General features: G+C 32.3%; 1 protein-coding gene across 1 annotated transcript in view; it reads left to right on the top strand.

Annotated features, from left to right (window-relative positions):
* LOC145691927 (protein takeout-like) overlaps window positions 1–23721 on the top strand; it is a 133725-nt gene that overhangs the window by 98206 nt on the left and 11798 nt on the right. Inside the window, exons 3-5 of the mRNA XM_081767234.1 lie at window positions 4760–4907; window positions 15945–16078; window positions 21790–21939. Coding sequence (XP_081623360.1) covers window positions 4760–4907; window positions 15945–16078; window positions 21790–21939 — 432 coding nt within the window. The remainder of the gene's footprint in view (window positions 1–4759; window positions 4908–15944; window positions 16079–21789; window positions 21940–23721) is intronic.

Raw genomic sequence — 23721 nt, 5'->3', positions numbered from 1 at the left:
GCAGACTGGTAGCCAGAAGTGAAATATTTTGGTGGTTTCTGACACTAACTCCATGCACTATGTCCATGCACTATATCCCACTAGGTCCATCCTCTATTTCTAAACTCATTCCTTACAAATTTTAACGCCACTACCCTATAGAGATTTTATATTCCATGTTTCAAATCTCATGTCGATTTTACTTTGCTGAGTTCGAGCCAAGTAATCAGTTCTAATCCGAGGATTCTCCGAACAGTATCTGAAGTTGTTTTTTTTTTTTTTTTTTTTTTTTTTTTTAGGATGAGGTTGTTCGCCCCACACCAAATCCCTACGCTGGAGGATCACCCCTTGTCGCCTGTCCGCGACTGCTTATTCAGTATATTCGCAGCTAACCTCTATATATAGAGGCCTTCTCCTCGATCCACAACCTGAGGACGCGCCATGCTGTGGTGACAGGAAGGCCACATTTTACAGAAATTAATATAGCTATATCTTAGAAATACAATAGGTACTGATTATCCGAACACTGCTTTAAAACACACAGGAACAATCAATATGCTCGGATATATGGATGCATATTAAGACTGTGCAAGCTTAGATGCCGTAAAAATCGTAAATTAGAGACTAGTGTCAATGTAGTATTTCATGAATGCATCGTATGTTTGACTATCCGAACTATTCTCGATGTATCACATTGCTTCGCTTTATAACTACATAACTTTATAATATTTTTGTAAGTGATCATACTCTTTATCTGTTCTCTGCCAATAGCAACTGTGTGAATTTATAATACAAAACTGAAATATAGAAGAATATAGTAAAAAAAATTAAATAAATAATGTGATATTTCGCAGGGCATCTTATGTAAAGAGCACCTTGTATCCTTCACAGGTTCTTTATTAACAGTCACTATTTGCATTCATTATACAAAGCTGGTATACAGGATAGGCTAACTAAAACCACTTAACTATAATATTTTTCGTAGGGCGCCTTGACTGTAGTATATAGAAGAGTGAATAAAATCGTCCATCTTTGATGTGTTCTCGCTAGGGCGTCTAATGTAAGGGGCGCACTGCGCCGTTCACGGGTTCTTTACCAATAAAACTAAAAACTTGTACCTTTATTTATACTGTGATGTTTCGGAGGGCGTACCGGGACACGTCCCGGTGTCCCGGTGGGCCAGCACGGGCCTGTACCCAAACATATTAATTTATGCACTAAAATGCGCTTTGAAGAAAATGTTACATAGGGGGGCGGACAATAGCCCATTCTAAATTTCTAAAGGCAGGATAAAAGCCCACCGAACCTTTTCTTGACTAGGGCAAAAGCCCAAGATGTTTTACAAGTAAATATTAAATACGCACTGTATATTAGGAAACCAGTGTATACATTAAAGTTCAGAGAACTATTAATTTGTTCAGTAAAAACATACTACATTATACAGTATATGGTAACAGAGTCGTTGTATATAAGCGACAAAAAAAGCAAAAACGGTAAAATTCAAGAAATGACGCTACATTACTAATGTGATATAGAAAACAATACTAAATGTTTGAAACTCTATTAGAAGAGAATGCTTTAAAACAATTAATGTAAAATTTTCACTCATGAAGCCCCTTCCTGAATTTCAGGACCTGGGAACTGCAATCTCTCTTAAATGGACCCTGGTACTGTATACAGGAAAGCAGTGTATAGATACATAAAAAACACACTGTACTTCAAATTCAAAGAACACCTAATTTATTCAGTGTAATTACTACATTATACAATATATTGTAATAAAATTGATATTTACAAGCGAATACTAAAGAAAACAATCAATAATTCTCGACTACTAATCTGAAATACAAAACAATACGTAGTCATTACATATAAGTACAATCAAGTATAATATAGTACAATCATATATCTAATAATGAGATTAATACACAGTAGTACAGAAATAAATATATTAGTACAGTACGAAAGAAACTGGTCACTAGACATTACGCATTGGTTACAACTTAAATCTATGAGCAACTGAATTAAAAAAAAAAAAAAAAACTCGGAATGTCTTTTGTGCCATCTCTTATCTCACAGTATAAATTACGCAGTATGTTATATAATTTTAAATGCTCCCTCTTTTTTCTCTTCGTAAGATACCACCCCAATTCCGACTGAACGAAATATGTAACTGCAATGCTCTCTTATCTCAAAACGTCCTTTCTTATCTCAAAACGTCCAACCCCCTCCCAAAATTATGGCTTACTAATACTAACCAAACTTGTAAAACCACGATTCCAACTTTCTGCTTCATTTATTAGTTCTATCACCTCCATTTAGTATTCTTTCGTGCACATTCCATAGTTCTTTTACAAATAATGGCGATACTCTTCTGAAATTCATTGCAATTGGATTTTATGAAGCACTTCGGACGCGATACAATGCTCCATTGACGTAGGTAGACTCAAAATAAATAAATAACAGGGTCCATTAATTCATCTGGAATAACTGTGTTTAGGTAAAATAAGCCCTCTTCGAGTGGGAGGAAAGCTAATGCACCTAGCATTCTACAAAATTGTTTGATATCTTCTCTTTCCTTATGCTCGCTAGGACTAATTGTTGGATTTTTTTTTTTTTTTTTTTTAGGTAGATTACATCAAATGGAAGAAACACTATCCTGTAACACAGTTCTTACTGCCTGATGAAAAGCAAGGTAAGTATTTGTTTTAAATCTAAAAGAAATAGTATTCAACCACTATTTCTTTTGGATTTAAAAGAAATACTTACCTCTAGATTCGTTCAATAAAGATTCATGCATTACTTCATACACATGACAACTCTTCCCAGAGAGAAATGCATATACACAAGTTCCAGTACTGTCTCGCAGAGCAGCATGTATGATATATAGTTGCGCAAATATAGTTGCGCAAATATGATAGAAAAGTCTCCATCAGCAAACTATGTAGGAAAAGCTTCCAGAACTGGAGTTGTTGGTCCGTGCTCAAGATTAGTCTAAAGATTGAGGTAGTTTCCATCGTCACCTAATGTCGCGTCTATATCTCCTAATGTCGCGTTTCACAGTTTTTATACTAGGAGCGTCTTTCTTTTCAATCACAGTGGCTGAATGGGGAGCTCCAGCTACAATTAGCTATGGTCGTTTCCAACGTCGCACAAGCTCTTTCCTTCATCCGAAATCTTCTCATAGCTCCAACATTGGAATTCGGTGAATGATTATGCTCTGGAACAGCTGAGCCTTCATTTATGGACATTGTCTGGAATAGATTATATAATTTTCTAAATATAGTTGATAGTTGAAATCTGGTACAGCATAAGCATGGCGTCTTTAGAACTACCGTGATCCTAAAATGTGTATTATTTTTTTTATTTTCATTTCTACTTTTCAAAAATTTTCCTATATTTGAAATCTTGTACAGCATAAACATCAATTTACTTTTCCAGAATTAATTGAGAAAGAAAATATTTAGAGTTATTGCGATTCCAGTACTTTTCTATGTTAATGTATAACACAAACGAAGGAATCACTTCACTTTCTGGAATGGTATTGAACAATAAAAAAAACATGTTCTGAAAAGAACAGAGTTAGACACCACATCACATACTACGTAGAGGGAGCCTTGTTGTTTCATTGTTGACAACTGGTTGTCAATGAAAGGCGTGATAATTGATATTTCTTACATTAAAAAAATGATTGCCTTAGTATCTTTTGAAGTTGCTCCTTCACAATACTCCGATCTGTGGCGATTATAAGCCCAAAAAATAACACTTTTGCCTACTTTCTTAAGAACATATTCAAAACCAGTAAATAATAGTTTCTTTTTTCCTCTCTAGTTGGTAGTTACTTCCACTGTGTTCAGATTTAACAAACTTCCAAGTAACATTTAGAAAAACTGATTAGTAAGTCAAGTCCTGGTATTTAAATAAAATTCCAAAATTTGATTTTGTCCAGCGGAAATAATTCCTGTATCCTGATTGGCAGCTTTCAGCCAATCCCCTTACAGCACACACTAAAACGTCACAACAGAAACAAAATTCGCTAATTCTCCCTTCCCCTTGCTGATATTATCTACATTTCTTATAACTACACGGGGGATAACCGTGGCTCTGTGGTAGCATGCGACCCCTGGTTCAATCCCTAGTCAAGTAAGTTAATGGTAGACAACATCGTGCTCATGGGTTTTCTCGAGGTACTCCCGTTTCCTCCAACCTTCTCATTCCACCAATTTTTCTATCATCATTCACTTGATTTAATCATCGTCTCCCTTAAGCTAACAGGCATAATCGTGGGATGTTAAACTCTAATTTTTCATTTCATTTTTTCTTATAACTACTCGTAATCAAATGTATAAAATTAATCGCATTGGTAGTTTAGCGTTTAGTATGGGCTTTTGTTCTACCATTCAAAATTTAGAGAGGGCTTGTCCGGTGGGCTTTTGTTTTATTCTCGTTACATAGGCCCTTATCCAAATTAATCCTTCATGTATTTTCACATCTAATTGAAGTTACCTAAAAGTGATGAGTATTACAAACATTTTAGACTGTAAATATATTTGGAATCAATGGAGTTGATTTGGAGTGACCTTTTGTCTACGTCTAGGGCACTGACTGCATTTTATTTTATTAGCTGTAATGTTTATAGGAATATAGTGAAATCCTTTCGTCTAAGATCACAGTCGTTTTTAGTAGAAATCTAAGTAATATTGAAATATAATTTATGAAAACATAAGTGAACTATATTATAGTATACTATATCAGTTTCTGTATTTATTATGTATTACAGGTATTCCGGAATTAAATTTACCGCCATACGAACCTTTGAGGATACCAAAAGTCTCACTGAATCAGGGATCTGGACCAGTAAGCATAGAGTCATCATTTCATGATGTTGTAATACATGGACCCAGCACATTTAATGTCACATATACAGAGTAAGTATTCAATTAACCTAAGTATTCAGAAATTAAATTATTGCAAATATGATAAAATGAAATGGAGAAAAAAATCATTACTCTCTCTCACTCTTTTAATTTGACTTAGTACAGATTGTATTTAGAAGTTAATATTTCTATTACTGGGTAATTAAGAGATTAATTTACTCCACGCGTGAAATAACTTATGTTTGTCTAATGTCCATACTAGCTTTGGATTTATCTATATCTAAGAGAAAATAATTGGATTTGACCAAAGATATGGTACTAATAGTTTTCATAATGATATGTCTTTCCTGAGCCTTTAAAATGTCAGTTTTCCTTTCGAGGTCAGAGACTGTTTTAGTAAGTATAAAAATATCCCTCCCTCCTTTTTTAAAAATTTCCCTTTCAAGTGGCTTCTGTAGCCCTTATGGAATATCTTACTATGATTTGATCTCACAAGGAGTATTTGGTATTAAAATGTCTATGGCTTTTGTGGTTCTTGGTAGTGCTGATTACTTAGAAGAGGAAAGGAATTATTATAAGTAACATCAGAAGACGGTAAGACAGTAATAAAAGGAAAATTTTGAAATCTTCCTGACGTTTTATAATATTATTTTTTTTTATTTATTACACTGTTTTCTCCTACATTTTCATTGCACAAATTCTTCCATCGCCATTCACTCGCCTTAAACATCTGTCTCTCTTAATCTAAAGAGCATAAACGTGGGACGTCAAACTGAAAGATTTCATTTCATTTTCATTTTAACACTGTGATTACGTAAGATGTGGGGTCTACAATTTGAAGTGAGTTCGGAACCATATTCACCTTTTGCGCTATTTTGCTGTATAGAAATCAACCGCTAGCTATGCCGCTTCGTTAGAAATAGCAGATGTATAGAATACCGACAATCAAGGAACTCCTTATCTGTGAAGTTGAGATAATTACGCCTGTTTTAAATATTGTATTAAATTATGGAAACTCTCTGTTAAACATATATTGTAGAAGTATAAAACATATTCCGATAGTTCTTAACTTTCCTTATATATCAGCTTAATTCGGTGACCTTTCTTGTCTATGTTTTCTATAAAACACTGTCTTTGAATAAAGATTTTTTTCTTTAACAAATTAAAACATGAAAATAATAGTTTACTGTTTCATATGAGTGATTTTATGCCTTTAAAAGTTCTCAGGATATTTTCACTTGAATTTGTAGTCTCTAATAATGGCAGGCTTGAAATTAAAGTAATAATTGCGTCAGCATTAGCTTACTCATGGCATGCTTAGTTGATAAGCTTGGTTAGATATCTCACATTTAGTGCAGGACAATTAATTTTGACATCGTGTAAGTGCATGTAGTTTGGATTGCATATTAAGTCAATGGTACCCAACGGCCACAATCCCATAAGATGTGTCGCGAAATTTTAGAATTTAAATACCATGAAACATTTGATAATTAGTTAAATTTAACCTTGAGACAGACTTTACCAGCGTGGTCAGTACTACACTGTAAATAGAAATTTCTAGGCTTACACTATCATAATTTTATTATTATTATTATTATTATTATTATTATTATTATTATTATTATTATTATTATTATTATTATTATTATTAAAATCAAACAAATATATCGCGATGTAGTGGGCTTTAAGTCAAGTGTGTCATTAACCAAAAGGTTGGGAACCACTGCATTAAAATGCAGATCTATATCTTGTCTTTCATTGCTGAGAAGAACCTTAAATTTTAAACAATCAAAATTCTTCAGTATTTGCAGCATCAATAAGATCACCCTATTTACTGTATAGGTCACCCAAAGATTAAATTTTGATCAACATCAATTTTGTACTGATGCATTCCTACTGTTATCTTGTTACTTGCATCTTCAAGTAGACTATATACGACTTTCCAGCTTTTCGGATGTATATGCACGTTATTTATTAAATATCGGCTGTTCATCGTTATCTTACGTTGGCATCAATCATCCAATCATGTTAGTTTAGACACTTATCAATAGCTGTTTTGATATATCTAAATGATAATTTATTTTCCATATAATTCAATATACACATACACTCAAACATAAGTAAATTCAACTAGCAGGTTTATCAAAATAAATACATGAAAAGGAAAACAGCGCATAGCAAACTTTCAGTGTTATTTTTCTATACAACATGAAATCAGTGTTTTCATATTCCATTATTCCTATTAGGCAAAAATGAACTTGAATTGTAAAAGTTTTACACAATTGCTGGTGTATAAAACTTTCAACAATTCTTGTGGTGTATCAGTGATTGCAGTTCTTCCTTTTATAATGCTTGGATTGAGTATAGCCCGCTCCTCCCAATGATTTTTAACGAATCATAGTGATTCTAACGATTCATACTAGTTCATAATGAATCGGAATCGCATGTTATAAAGATTTAACATGTAAATCTTGCGGTAAGGGAGCTTTAGTATAAGCGTAGTAGTAGTAGTAGCGGTAGTAGCAGTAGTAGTAGTAGTTAGTAGCAATAGTAATAGTAGTAGTAGGAACGGGTTAGAAGCCCCGCGTGGGGTTGGTTGGGTTCTGTTCTTGATATAAGTAGTAGTAGTAGTAGTAGTAGCAGCAGCAGCAGCAGCAGTAGTAGCAGTAGTAGTAGTAGTAGTAGTAGTAGTAGTAGTAGTAGCAATAGTAGTAGTAGCAGTAGCAGTAGTAGTGACTCTTCCAGTTACGGTGACAAAGAACTGGGGGGAGCGGGCTATACACAAGCCTAATGCTTAACTATCTTTTTAAATATTAAAGAATATCTTGAGGAAAGACTTAAATTTGTGCTGCATTTAAATACTGATCTTGTCCTAAATATATTGTCACTGGTGATATATTTCTCCAAGCATTTCTTTTCAAGTGCTTTTCACCGAGTGAGGAGTCCCCAAAAACATGCGAGTGTCATTTTCAAGAGGACATTACACTGAATTCTTTCAGCCATTTTAAGTTGTATTTTTATGTAGGTTGCTTACGAAACGGAAATGTAACTATTCAACAATTAAAACAAATAAATAAATATAAAAACGATAATCTATTATTCCTATTAAGCGTTATAATCTTTCCATTTTCTACATTTAGCATAACATGTACAGTATTTCGATTTCTATTAATAGGAAAATATCTAAGCTATCTTTTCTTAATTTGGTAAGGCAAACAGTGTGTCAATTTTCCTGCTGTCCTACACTACTATGCATTACTAAACAAAATCCGTTTTGTTCGGCCAAACCTTTTTGTAAGCTGTAACATCACAAACATATAATATTCCGTTACATTATTCTCATTTGTTGTATTTAATGAAAAGAGTTTTCCTGTAGACATTCAACATTTAGCATAGTAGTATGAGATTATATTAATGAACTGTCACCTTTATTTCTAAGATTTTGATGTGGTAACATTTCAATATTAAAATGAATCTAATTATACAGTTCCTCGTAGTTACAGGCCATCATGTTGGTGTTCAGAGTGACTGCAAATTGTTACAGTTAGCATTTTTTCTTTAAAATTTTAATCTTCTTACTTAAATAAATACAAGTAAGTTTATCTATAAATAACAAAAATCGTCCCTCATTGATTTTTAGCAAAAAGTCTTAAGTCGAACTTGAATAGCCAATTAACCGGTAACTAAATGTCTCTAATTATTAAATTTATTATATTAGAAGACCATACCAAACTAAATAATCATGTGAAATATCTTGGTGTGCAAACTCTTGATTCTCAGGGTATTGGTCAGGAAATTTTGGATTTGGACTCAAATAAGTACTAACACCAACTTTGATGGCAAGTAATTTGGGAACCGAAAATATCCACGCCATAATATTTTATATACCTAAGCAGTAGCGTACGCAGGAATTTTTCAGTGGGGTCCAAACTCAATATGGGAGTATTTTATGATAAAACTTCTAAAATTGCCACCAAAATTAGACTAAATTTACACAAAAGTCGAAATTTTGGGGGGAGGTGTCCGGACCCCTAGGACCCTGCATACGTCCCTATACCTAAGCTTGTGAAAGTCTACCACCATTTAAAGAGTACGTCTAAAGCTTGACCTTGATGGCCAATAGCTTGAGAAACAAAAGTCTCCATTTGATTACATCTAAAATGGTGGTAGACCTTGAAGAGTTTAGTCAGGATATGATATATGAGGTTGTGCAGGGTTTTGGTTTCAGACTTACTGGTAACCACAGTTGAGATTTGAACTTGATAAAAAAAAAAAAGTCCAAACTGGTGTCGAAGCTGGGGGTTTGGTGTGAAATTGTTGAAGCTACAGCAGTAGTTCTCAACCATGTGTCGCGACACACGGGTGTATCACGCAGTCTCCTAAGGTATGTCGCGAAATTTTAGAATTTAAAAATCATGAAACATTTAGTAATAATTAGTTAAAATCGAGACAGACTTGCTAAACAATACTTTCAGCGGTAGCAATAATGCTCAGTATTATATAGATAAGTATAAATACTAATAGGTTTCACTATTATAATAAATATTATTATTTATTTATATTTATTTATTTATTTATTTATAATAAAGATACCAAACAAGTGTGTTGCGATGTCCGGACATTTAATAAAGTTTGCCGTCAGTCAGAAAAGGTAGAAAACCACTGTGCTAGTGTATACAATATATTTATCCAGAGAAGGCAGCAATAATATCAGGAGACGAAAAAATTTTCGAATTGATATTATAGATAATCTATGCCATTTGTACCGATTTGAATATACATCTAATCGTGCAAACCTAACCGAAGCTTAGGAAGAAAATAACGTATAAACAATTGCTTGAGGCACCAGACCAAAATTGAAGTGCATATACTGGAGATCCAGCTGAAATTCTGATTATAATAATGCATTTCAAACTTTAACAGAGGGAGGTATTGTGGCAGACACCGCGCCACAAGATCTTTCAAATAAGGGAGTGTCAAAAGTCCAAATACTTTATTATTTATGTACAAAGAAGGAAATTTACAATCTATCTGTTGTATTCCAGTGAAATAGAGCAATAACGGAGAGACGGAATACCAACATCTTCTATTTGGCATCTAAACATAAAGGATGGGAGAGGGCAAACATGTATTTGTGAGTTGGAATGTAAGAGAAAGAAATTAACATATGTACTATGAATTACAATAGGAAGTAGAAAATACTATTATTATTCCTTTGATGTGATTTTAGCGTTTCCTTTTACGGCTTACGATTGTTTGAACTTTAGATCTGTGACATGTCTCCTATCATCGAATATTTCTAGCTAAGCCTATGGTCTAAACTGTAACTTTGATCACTCCCTCACTCCCCACTAGTCTAATGGCTAGCGCGTGTAGCTTAGGTGCACATGATCCTGGGTTCGATTTTCAGTGGGAGAACACAAGAACTTGATTTCGTAATCATTCACTTTCTATTAACCATCCGTCTTCTACAGTTTAAAGCCATAAATGAGAATTGTTAAATTTCATTTCGTTTCATTTTTCTAATGTAATGGACAATAACTCGAGAACCAAACATCCGCATTCCATATCTCATATATGCCTTAACCTTGTTAATCTCTGTTCTGTTGATCGAGTACAGTATACACTATAATTTTAATTAATTTTTAAAGATAAATCAAATAAAGGACACAACAGAATGTTTAAAAACAAAATGTAACAAACACGACAAATTATAATCGGTATTATAACTCAATTTACTTAGCTCCTTTGGCTAGATATATTTAATAGGTCATTTAGTTCACCCTGAGTTACCAGATGGGGATCCAATGTAGATGTGCTTCCTACATAAGTAGGATCATCTTCTTCATTTGGAACTTCAGTAGTTGCCTCAAGTACGTAATCCTTATTTACCGTAAGATGAGCAGGAGGTACTGGTACAGGTAATTCTGCACTGTGTAGAATTGGCTTAATTGCTAATGGCAAATTAGGGTACTGTATTGTGTGCTTAGATTTACCGGTTATTCCTTTTATCTGTGTCATACAAAAGTAGCAGTCTGGAGAATGATCTTTTGGTTCCCTCCAGATTATCGGTACTGCGAAGTTCATGTTTCGTTCACCATTTGCCCACCCAGTCAGGCGTTTCACGCAAGTACAACTAATGTAGTGAGGAGCCCAATTCTTATCTTGGTCTCTTACACAGCAACCAAAATATAACTGATAACACTTCCTCACAAGTGGAGTAAAACATCGACGTTGCGATTTAAATGTCAGCTCCCCACATACATAACAGAAATTGTCCGAGTGATTTACACACTTCCTCGGCATCTTGTATCCTGTAAGGTATCACACACACATACACACACGAATCTACACTCCATCAATCATGAAGCAGCACAAACGTAATCTCACTCAGTGTATCACCACACAACACAATCTATTCGAACTCCACAATGCACAAACACTTCAACTTACACGCGGCCACATCTAAAACACGTCCAGCTTGGACCGTCACTCAACGCTACTAACAGTCATCAGGCTATGTGAGTCATCAATTTTTTTATGCATTGTTGCCAGATCAAAATATTAAAAAGTGACTTATTTTTCACAGAAAGCATGCGTGTATTTGTGCTTGTATTTGAGTATCCATCTATGTGCCGACAATAATACGTCAACGTTAGGTTTTTATGTTTGGTAAAAGTCTTGGATAGTATATTCTTTATTACCTATAAATAGACACAATAGTTTATATCTCTAGACAGAATAATGCGATTCACATGAAATTAACATCATTTATTAAGTAGACATAAAACTATGTTTTAGTGCAGTTCCTGTTTTTGTATCACTATATACAAGTAACAAGATGAGCCAAAAAATCTTATAAACTACTTTTTGGAGGGAATTTCCCACAAAATCCCTCTAGTATTCCCTCATATAAAAATGATGACACGGTGTATACATCATTGAAAATATGTTTTATTTCAAATCCAATGAGGTACAAACCGTGCTTATATTGTAATTTCGTGGAAATTATATGTGCACTAATGAATATGGTAAAATGAACAGTACACATAGCATATGTTTATATAGATATGTTTATTTCTCTAGAAAGAATAATGCGATTCTTATGAAACTTAGAGGGCTTACTAAGTATAAATCAAGCTAACAAACAATATAATTTGTGTGTTTATATACCTAAGGGTACCCGAGATACAGGGACAAAAATTGTAAAACAAAAAAAAAAAAAAAAAAAAGAGAGAGAGAGAGAGAGAGAGATTTAAGGGGAAATTTCCCGAAAATCCCTCTGTCACGGAGAAACTGAGGGTGATGGAGAGAAACTGATTGTAGATTCGAATTCTACGTGAAAATTTCTATTAGAATCAGGTATTTTCATTACTGTGCCAAAATGTTGTTGAGTAGTGTTATTAATTCCTGAAACTTGTAATAATAATTTCAACAGCTAATACCAGTGGCGGCGATACCGGCTTTGGGGCCCCCCCGCAAAAACTGAACCGAATGGCCATGTGTTACTCGGACTTCATTTACAATTTCTATATGCGTACTAATGTACCATTTTACAATGTTAACAGTATGACCACTATGATTACAGCTACTATGAATAATAATAATAATAATAATAATAATAATAATAATAATAATAATAATAATACAGTATAACCACGGTTAATCGATCTAAAGTAGGAGGCTTATTTCGGATATTTTTTTGTTTATTTGTAAAGTCGTGGACATCTGTTACCGGGTCTGTATTACAGTATTTTTTTATTTATCTGAAATGTTTTGAAGATCAAATAACTTCAAAACTTTCTTTGTATGCTATACTTATGTTCTTTATTAAAGTTAAGGAGTTCCATAATCTAGTGGTTACAGCGTTGGATTCATATCCACGTGATCCTGGGTTCAATCCTCCGCTGGAATACTCCAAATTTTTTAAGTCTGCCCAGCGTCGTGAGGAAAACTGAGGAGTGATACGCCTCTTGGTGGAGGGTGACGCAATGAGCTGACCACCGGTTTGTCACCCAAGTAGTTGTAGGCAGGGTGGGTTGATTTAAATCAGTCTGATTTAAATCACGATTTTAATCAAGATTTAAATCATTTGATTTTTTAAAAATAAAAATCGTTGATTTAAATCAAAATCCGAAATAAATTAATTTAAAGTGAAAATAAGTAAAATCTCGTTTCTGTTCTGTTATTTCGATTATGGAAGATAATAATCATAATACAATGAGACTCAAATGTATGTAAGCACAGCATGAAAACGAGTATCATGCAAACGATGATTAGAGAAATCCCGTTTTGAACGGATAACGGGTGAATCCTGCTTTCTTCTCTTCGTAGCATACGGTTTTTAAATCGTTAACTATCCCAACGGGGAAATCACCATGGACATTTAAAGCGAAAATCCGCTTCTATTCACGTCTATTTGTTGATTTCCAGATAATAGGAGCGCATTTAGAGTTGGTCCGATCCCCTCTCCTAAAAAAATTAAAACTAAGCGAAATTTATGGACTAAATACATAGGTTCCTCGGGATCATAATACGGCAAATTTTGAATGCGTTAAAATATTGAATAATACTTTTGATAAAGTTGATACTTTCAAATATCTAGGATCAATATTAACAGATCTATACCATATTCACGAAGAACTTAAATGTTGACTAAAAGCAGGGAATTCTTGTTATTAATCAGTTCAAAATCTGTTGTCGTCGCGAATTTTGTAGAGAAATTTGAAGCTTAAAATATATAAAATGATAATCATGCCTATTGCTCTGTATGGCTGCGAAACATGGTCGCTTTATGAGGGAAGAGCATAGACTGAAAGTATTTGAGAACAAGATCCTGAGACGAATATTCGGGCCCAAGAGGAACGGGAATGGGGAATAGCGGAAACTTCATAACAAGGAACTACATAATTTATACGGTTTACCCAACACTGTTAAGGTCATCAAGTCTAGGAGATTCAGGTGGACAGGTCATGTGGCCAGAATGGAAGAAGGTAGGAACGTTTTCAAAGTCTTAACTGGAAAACCAATCGGAAAAAGATAATTAGGAAGACCCAGGCGCAGATGGAAGGACAATATTAAGATGCATCTCGCAGAAATAAGAGTAGAAAGTAGAAACTGGATCCAATTGGCTAAGGATAGAAATCAATGGAGAGCTTTTGTAAACGTGGCATTGAAGCTCCGGGTTCCATAGACCATAGAGTTAGTTACTTAATTTTTTAGGTGAAATATGTGTGCTTTATGTGTATTTCGTGCCCTTAAGTAGTTCCGATTTTTTAAATGTGCCCCTGCGAAATATCAGTAACTTTCGTGAAAAGAAAAGTGTCATGTTGATAAATTTTGCTGTACTTTTTCCTTAATGCTGAAGAAATATTGTTTGGGATTGAAATAGGTTAACGATTGGGGATTAATTCCAAATTTAACACAAATACTTTCGCTTAAATGGCATAACTAACATTTAATACTAATTCCTAATGTTTTTTCTTCAGTTCGTGACTTGTATTATACGAGGACAAAGATTTGATTTAAATTTTAAAAATCGATTTAAATCAAAAAATCAACAAAAATGATTTTTAAAAATATTTTTTCCACCCTGGTTGTAGGTCCACCAATCGTTAACATATGGCGTTGAGGAAGGCTCAGGACTTAAGGTCTGTTACGCCAGTGGTTTCAGTTTTTAGTTTTTGTAAGTTAAATGAACATTTTTAGGACTACAGTACATCTATGTGTAGTTAGTACTGTAATAGTTTATCTTTATAGCATATGGATTAGGCATAGCCTAGCGCGTCCTTGTCCTCTAGATTATTTCCGTACAGCACAGTACAGTACATGTTTATTGGATTTGCGATTTCGGATAATTCGTGCTTCGGTTATCCGGGACTACACTGTAACTACATTCCACACAAAGGAAAATTAACGTAGAATATTTTTGTGTACTCGCGTAAAATACAGTTAGGGATGCGCACGAGACGAGTCGAGAGAGGATTTTCCTGCCAAAATTCGAGTCGAGACACGACTCTTCCAATAGAAAAATATACATTTTTCGAGTCGAGACATCATTTTTACAGCACATTTTCGTGACGAGACAGCCACAAATCTTGTCTCGTGCGCATCCCTAAATACAGTACTCTCATTGCCTAGAATAAAACGAAAGGGAAACTCTTGTATTGTCACACTTGAACACTCAACACACACATATGATATTAACTGACAGATATTGTAAGCGTCACTATCACTATATTTCACACAAAATTTGTAAGAACTGTTTACCTACTCTTCAGGTGCAAGAATTTGTCTATAATTTTATCGGTTTTTTTTCTTGATTCTTTTGTTTTTTTTTAATGTTCGATGCTCAAAGTGGTAATGAAACTGTTAGAATTAGTTATAGGCTGTGTAAAAACGCTTTCAAAATGCATTAAAATTATAAATGACGTAAAATAAGTCTTGCTGAGCGTACCTTGTAGGGGCCCCCTCAGGTCCGGGGCCCCCCCGCACCGCGGGGTCTGCGGGGCCCTTATCGCCGCCACTGGCTAATACCCTACTATATTTATCAGAGCATATGAAAGAAGTTTCAGGAACTAATAACACTGTGCTTTTATTTTGAAATAAATTAGGAAATGCTTAGTTTTAATGTTATCAATAGAATATATTTATTGTATTCATTGAGGTGAGTTTTCAAATGTATTCACTTGTTTCCAAGCTGTAGCTAGTACAATTGGAGCTACTTAAAGAGTCGCCTCATCGTATATATATATATATATGCTGTCATGTCAAGATAATGAAAATTCCTTAATTCATTTAACTTTTATTTGACCTATAAAAGTAAACTTATCTTTTAATATACACCGAAGAAGATAGCACGTAGTTGTAGAAATTATTAGCAGCATTAGGAATTGTACACTTTGTAATCTTCATACGTTTAACGATATGTACACACTGAACACATTCCAACTTAAGTACCTTTGCCAATCAAGATTTATTATCAAATTTCAGGTGTTTTAGTTTTTTCTTTTTTCTTTCTTTTTTTTTCTTTCTTTACGGCATCTATTATCTTATATTTTGCATACAAATATGAATGTTTATTTCCAGCATAAATTTGGACAGATATAAAATGGAAATTGGTATCCGTGTTCCAAAACTTATTACAACAGGCGATTACCAAATGAAAGGAAGAGTTCTTCTTCTTCCAATTGTAGGCAATGGTTACAGCGAGGGAAATTATAGTGAGTATTTATATGTATAAAGTTTAAATATTGTAATTAATATTCTACAATTTCTTTTTTGTAATCTTTTCTTTGTCACTTGAATTGTAATGAAAATGTAAACCTTTTACGTTAAATATAAGATTCAGGTAAGTAAATGTTGACAAGCATTTCTTCCCTTTGTGGCTTCTTCATATCTAGTTTAATATTATTATTATTCAACTAATTAAACGTTTAATTCATTTTTCCCTTATTTATTTAATCATTTCAGACCCTTGTTTAAGTTTTTATTTCAGAGCATTTAGATCTATGTGGCACAAGAAGTTCCAGCTTAAACATTGGAAGGAAACGCATAGAGTATTTGATATTTGGTATTAGTTGATACATCTTAACTTTCAATTTTATTATCATGTATCGTAGAAAAATTGCATTGAGTTAGTCACTGCCAAAAGGCCATTTCTGCCTTTTGTTTCTCTATATAAGGTGATGTGAATTAAATGTCCTACTTTTATATGTTTCAGAAGAACTTCTCTTCGGCTAATTTCTTCAGCCACAGCAGGATCTTAAAATTTAAATTGTCTTCTAAAATATCTAATTCTAAGATAATTTTTCGTACTTTCTAAAATCAACATATTAGGGCAAAGGCATTTTAGAAATTTTAGTTTTCGTTTATTATTTATTTGTTTCCAATTAAACTTCTATACTTTCAGAGCTTAATTAAATGTTTTGTTAACATATTTAGTTTGGAATTAACTTTGGATGACTTTTATCTCTTTAAAAAAATATTCCAGACTATGTAAAGAAAATATTGAAATATCTGAGAAGTCGGCTGTCGGTATCTCAAGAACTTAGAATAACTCATGAAGATTTTTTTGGAAATAAAATTTTAATTAGTAATATGTAGTCTACTTGATCTCTCCTTATAAAGCTTCTACGCAGTGTGATTTAGAGCTGGCATTATTGCTAAACGATGCTTAATTTTACTATTCAAGTATTGAATCCTGCTAATATTGTAGTGTATTTGTGTCTTCATCTTAGAAGGTATATTTTTGCAACAAAGAAAGTATAGATTTTCATTCCTTACTTTAGTTTCATTTCTCTTCAATTTGGAGATCATTTTGTTACTTGGGAGGAATTCAACCTTATTCCAGTCTGTCTCACCAGAAGTCCTCTGTAACTTCCTTGTCAGGAAAAGATATACCCTTCTATGTCTCATTTCTTGTTTGATTGGAGTTTGGTGTTCTTTTAGGCACTGAAGCAGTATAGGAAGTGGACCCACAGCTTAACTAGTATTTCGAATCATATGGTTTCCACTAGATATTTAACCCGAAAATTGTGTAGTCATGGTAAAGTTTCTGACTCCCGGTGATAAATTTACAAGAATACTTAAAAAAAAAAAAAAAAAAAAAAAAAAAACTATGCCCTGAACGAAATTTGAGTACTGTTCCGTAATATTACTCTGGATGCATTTACTTTTAACCTGTTAGTCTTGAGATTTCAAACTTTAGTTTAAGGTGATATAATAAGCATTATTATTGGCGCTGTGGAAAACAGTTTCCTCAAATACTTTGATTAAAGCTTATTTATACAAACAATTAAAAAGAAAAAGAGAATTCTGATTAATGTCAATAATTTCAACACAACCTGAAAATGTACCAACCAGTAAAATTTAGTAATGTCTGGTAGCCATGAAAAAAAGTCATTATTATTCTAAATATATAATTCAATACTGTCTGCTTAAAATTTCCAGAAATGAGAGTAGGTATGAACACTGGTGCACACCAAAGAAAATCTAAATTTCGTTTATAATCGCTAGAAAATGCAATAAAGTAATATATTTACGTATATATACTAGAGAACAAGAAATACGTTTAAAATAATTATTAAGAATATGAATTGACGTATGTTTATAACAAGTAAATTTCGTTTCACAGATGTGAAACTACGGTACACATTCAAACTATGTGAGTTCAATGTTGAAGCAGATCTATAACTTCGGGTTGCAATAGAAGGGTAGAGAGAATTTCAAAAATCCACTTCCCGATATCTCTTAACGTTTTTGCTTTGATACCTCTCAACAGACAGACAAACGGGCGCATAAACGGACATAGCTTTTTATAAGACTGAAGTATTCTTGATTTTGTTATTTCTGGAATATCATTCTATTACCAATTATAACAGCTAATTATCAAAACCATAGAGCAAATATCTTTAAATAAGCCATAAAGATCGTCCTAATATTTTAATTGTACTTTTTTTTTCTACAGTATAATTGGTATAAACAAGAAACTAACACCAATATTTTGGTCAGTATATATGAAACGATGTGTGACAATACTTTCATCACCTTGTTAAAGGTAAATAACCCTCCGCAGAACTCTTTTCTTAGCAACTCTGGGCAATTCTCGTGCAGCTCATCTCACGTCTTAGAACTCTATGCTATACTATTTCGTGTGCACGACATACAATAATGAGATTAAAAAGTTTATTAATATGGTAATATAAATTCCTTGCATTAGAATCCTCTTCTTTAGAAAAATCTTATAACTGTGAGAAACTAATCCAGATAATTTATAATTTAGTTAATAGAAATCTTGGTTACTTTTATAAATAGGCGCTTTGTGCAGATGCTGTTATAATCTTAAATCTACGATTAAACATTGGTTGTTAATTGTACGTTAACTTCGATGATTAACATTTCTTTAACTTGCCAAGAATTTGTAAAAAAAATAAAAGTTTGCATTATATAGCAAATACTTAGTTAACTTGTTACAAAAGATAAATATAACTGTATTTTGTAACTTTGATTTTATTATTATTATTATTATTATTATTATTATTATTATTATTATTATTATTATTATTATTATTATTATTATTATTATTATTATTATTATTATTATTATTTAAGTTTTGCTTTCTTCTACTATAAGTCCTAAAACAATCTTGTGCTAAGTTTTTCACACCAACAAGACTTTCAAACAAAGAGTATTCTAGTGCAAGGAATTTACACTGCCATATTAACAAGCTTTTTGACCTCATCATTGTTTGCCATGCCCGATCTGCTGAGAAAGGTATCAGGAAATGCTGAAACAGCTGTTAATAGTGCAATAAATATTATATGCAATAAATAAAAAAAGTATGTTTACAAACGTTAGGATAATTAAATAGTAAATTTCATATGACTGCTTCTTTTTCAAGTTTAATTCGAATATTGGTCATAGTAACTTTTCAGATACTGTGTTAATAGCATTGGGGTGAGTTAGTCTGTTACATTTCTAAACATTCAAGTAAAAATGTTTCTTAACTCTAAAGGCAGTGCAGGCTACAAAGTAAATGATACTATCATTAGATATTTCATTTCAAAGTACTTGCAAAGGCCATATAAAACAATTTAGAACACTTTTTTTTTTTTTTTTGATAAAACGCAGTTGAAACTGACTTCTCAGCTACACATTATTTCATTATTATAAAGATAAAAATATAAAGTGTTATTATAACCTTGATATCAAATTTTGTTAGGTTATATAGGGATGGAGGATTTACATGTTTAGAAAAAAATATATAGTAAATTATTTTACAAAGGCACACTCCCTTCAATATTAATAAGTCATTCAGGAGTGTTCTTATTAGTCAACTACTTACTCATTGTAGTGGTGTCAAGTCACTGTGCTAAATTATGGAACGATTATTAGAGCGATTATCAAACATCATCATAAAATTGTCCTGTAAAGGGTATCAAGTATTGTACAGAAACTCAATGCTAAGATTTAGTATAATCATCATCATCATAGTCAATCATTGCTAGTATATTGCTGGATGAGAATTTGTCCAACTTTTCTGCACAGTCATCTATCTTGGGGAACTCTCTTTCACGTTACTCCACAGTGATTTTTAAGTTTTTCACATCACAGCTCTTGGTGTCTAATCAACAATTATTTTAGTCCATCGATCATCATTTCTTCTTACAATATTTCAAGGTTACTTCCACTTCATGTTTTTATTTTCATGATAATATCCGTCATGCATGTCATATTTCTGATCCACTCGATCCTTTCCAATCTTTACGAAACCAGAATCATTTACACTAAAAAAAATGGTACACTATAAACACTTTCACTAAATGCTTCATCAGGTAAGAAGGAGAAGAGGCAGGGAGATAGAAGAAGATGCTTCACTATCAACGGACTACTAACGAAGGTTTGTTTGGGTTATAAAAGTAGGTTCTCTCGCAGACATAGTGAAACTGTAAAACTAATAAATAAATAAATAAATAATAAGAACCAGAGATCACTTTATTTCAAAAATTCACACAATACCCACCAGAGCCGTCCTTCTTGCTTGCAATGTGTAATTAAATAGATCATGGTTGAGACAGAATTTAATCTGCGATACCAATGTCACACTCACTTCAGGACATTTTTTTTTTCTTTGACTGTTTCGTTTATTTTCAGTATTGTCTACTTTTGTTTTCCTATTATTTTCAAGTGATAAATATTAAAGGAAAGTTTATGAGGTACGTATAAACTGGATTTTTGAAAGAAGCGACAACATTGTAAAGAATATTTTTATTGTACTGCTGGTATATTGAAACTAGTTAACTTGTCAATGATAATCAACAGACATTATTTTCCATTAGCTTTCTTCATAATTTTATCCATACAAATATCTTTATTCTCTATCTCCGATTAAGAATTAATTAAAATCAATTTCCAGCAGTTTCTACAAAAGAAAATTTATGTAGTTTATCTCATGTACTTTTATTATATTTAGTATTTCCATAATACTTCTACTAGTAATTTTGGTTATATTTTAGCACATTATATTTTCAGTATAGTATATTATAACTATATGTCTGATAAAAAATGTACTTCGGAATATGTTAAGAACAAATTTATCGAAATGACGTCTCAAAATTAATAAAGTGAAAACTTTCTAAAAGCATATTAAAGTTTCTTGTATTACTTAAAATTATTTTTAGTTCAAAGCTTTTTTTTTTTTTTTGTTTTTGTCCTTGTAAGATATTATCTTTTTTTTTTTTTTGGTTATTTATTGGTGAATTCTACTAGCCAATTAATTTTATCATTAGTTGTCTCTCTACCTTTTCGATTAGTGTGTTAAAATTTTGATGACATTTGGAAACTACTTTGCTGTCATTTTCTCATCTAAATAAGATTTTTATATCATTTCTTTTCCCGATCGAAAAAGTGTAACAGCTTTTTCATTCCAGCCATCTTGAGTGAGGGTTTTCCTGGGTTTTCCTCATTCACACCAGCCAAATGCCGGGATGGTACCAAACTAATAGGTCCCAGGCTGCTTCCTTCCTTTCCTGATCCTTTCTTCCTTCCATTTTCCCGGATAGTGTGCTCGCCGAGGGACATCATCCTTCAAACGTGACGGGCTAAGTGGCCATCGCTGCCGAAAGCCCAGAAATCTAAAATTCCAATCCTAATCCTAATCCTAATATCATTTTTTTACTATTTTACATACGTACCAAAGAAAGTATATACAGAATCATATCCTTTTAAAATTATTTTTAAATTTTTCATTGAAACAAATTACCTGTACTTTGAACATTTAAATGTTCATTATTTTGTTACAACTTGTATTCTGAATTATCTGATTCCTTTATAGTCTTACACAATATAAGATAAATAATCCCTAATCAATATAATGTATACATGTTACCTTTAAGTGATTGCGATGTATTAATTTTCATTTACATTTTTCAGCCGACATTACAACAAAAATTATTGTGAACGGAGAACCTTTTACGAAGGAGAACAGAACTCATATGAATGTGAAAGAATTTATAGTGGAATTCAATATGGAGAAAGGATCCGTCCGCTATGATAATCTTTTCGGGGGAGATACAATTCTTAGTAAGTAGATATGTCTATAAAATGTTGAAATCTATGAATACTTATTAAGATAAAGCAAATTCTTACAATTTGAAGTAAACTCATTAATTGTTAAGAGTAACAGAAATTCACTTGGTACGATACAAAGGAAACTCTGCTAAGTAAAGGAAACGTCATATTTATTTAATAATTATGTAAAGAAAAACTACACTCTCTGATTTTCTATACTATACTGATTTTCTATGCCCAGTATAACAAAAACACATTAGATATATATAAAACAAACGTATTTTTAAAAATTGTGCTTTCTTTAGTTAAGAAAATTAGTCGTACCGAAAAGTTAAAAAATAAAATTAATCGTACCAAAAGGATTTTTAAAAAATGTTTTGTTTTCAAAAATATTACATCTTTGATAAAATCTATTTATGCATGACTGAAAAGTAAAACATTGAAGCGCTCTCTTATACAATCAATTTATAATATAAATATATGAGAGCGCTTTTCATGCTTTTCTATATGATCATAAATATATATATATATATATGTATGTGTGTGTGTGTGTGTGTATAAGGTGTTCTAAAAATGGCGCCCATGGACTAAAGATTACTATTCTATGTCAAAATAAAGCAAAATATATATATAATTGTATATCTTTCGGGTTCTCGTCTGGAGACACGAATTGCACTATGTGGCAACATCGTAAAGAACCATAAAGTAGATCTACCAATTCATCAAATAGTTACCTTAATTCTTTCCAGATGGCAGTTAAAGTGGATAGCCGTTGACACTAGCACCATTTATTAGCGTAACAATCGATGTAACTGCTTGATGGATTGATAGAGCAATACTAATGGTTCCAAGTTAATTCGCGATGTTGCCACATAGTGAAATGTTGATTTCCTATAGAGGCTGAAGGAGGCCCTGCAGGGTATACCATTATATAGTATTTTAGCTTTGTTTTGGCCTGAAAAACAGCGCTATGTTGTCCGTGAGCGCCATTTACAATATATATACATACATACATATATATATATATATATATATATATATATATATATATATATATATATATATATATATATATATATATATGTATGTATGTATATATATATATATATATATATATATATATACATACATACATATATATATATATATATATATATATATATAGATAGATAGATAGATAGATAGATAGATAGATAGATAGATATAGATGTATATATATATATGTGTGTTCAAAGCGATTTTCTGAAAATCGGAAATATGTTTTACTTTTTTTGGACGATCTTTTATTTTTTTAGTACGATTTGTTTTAAGTTTTTAGAAAAATCATGTTATTTTTAAAAAAATAGCATATTTTATTTTATTTTCGACTTTTTAGTCATAATTAAATACATTTTTATTTATGTTTTGTGTTACAGTATTTCTTACATTATTTATTTATATTTTATTCCTCAATCAGCCTATCTCCATACGATCCAACTAAAAATTACACTTAGTTAAGAAATATATGAGTATATATAGAAATACATTGAAGTAAGAATGAAATATGGTATTTGACACCGGAGTTATGTTGTGTAAAATTTCCCATTGTGTGACGTCGGAAAATGAATTAAATTAAAGTTGCAAGATTTGAGGACATGGTTGAACCACTGTACTTGTAAGTTAAATAAAAACATATAATGGTCTGTCACTTAGACTGGTTATATCACATAACACACTGGTTTGGGTTTTGTACATCGGTCATCTTTGAACTACTAACGACAATGAAAATCAATGATGATACTTCTTATAAATGAA

This window comes from Thermobia domestica, chromosome 8 (genome assembly GCF_964235325.1).
Source record: "Thermobia domestica chromosome 8, izTheDome1.hap1.1, whole genome shotgun sequence".
NCBI classification, from domain to species: Eukaryota; Metazoa; Arthropoda; class Insecta; order Zygentoma; family Lepismatidae; genus Thermobia; species Thermobia domestica.
Note: the sequence above shows the minus strand (reverse complement) of the source record. Positions and strands in the feature narration are given on the sequence as shown.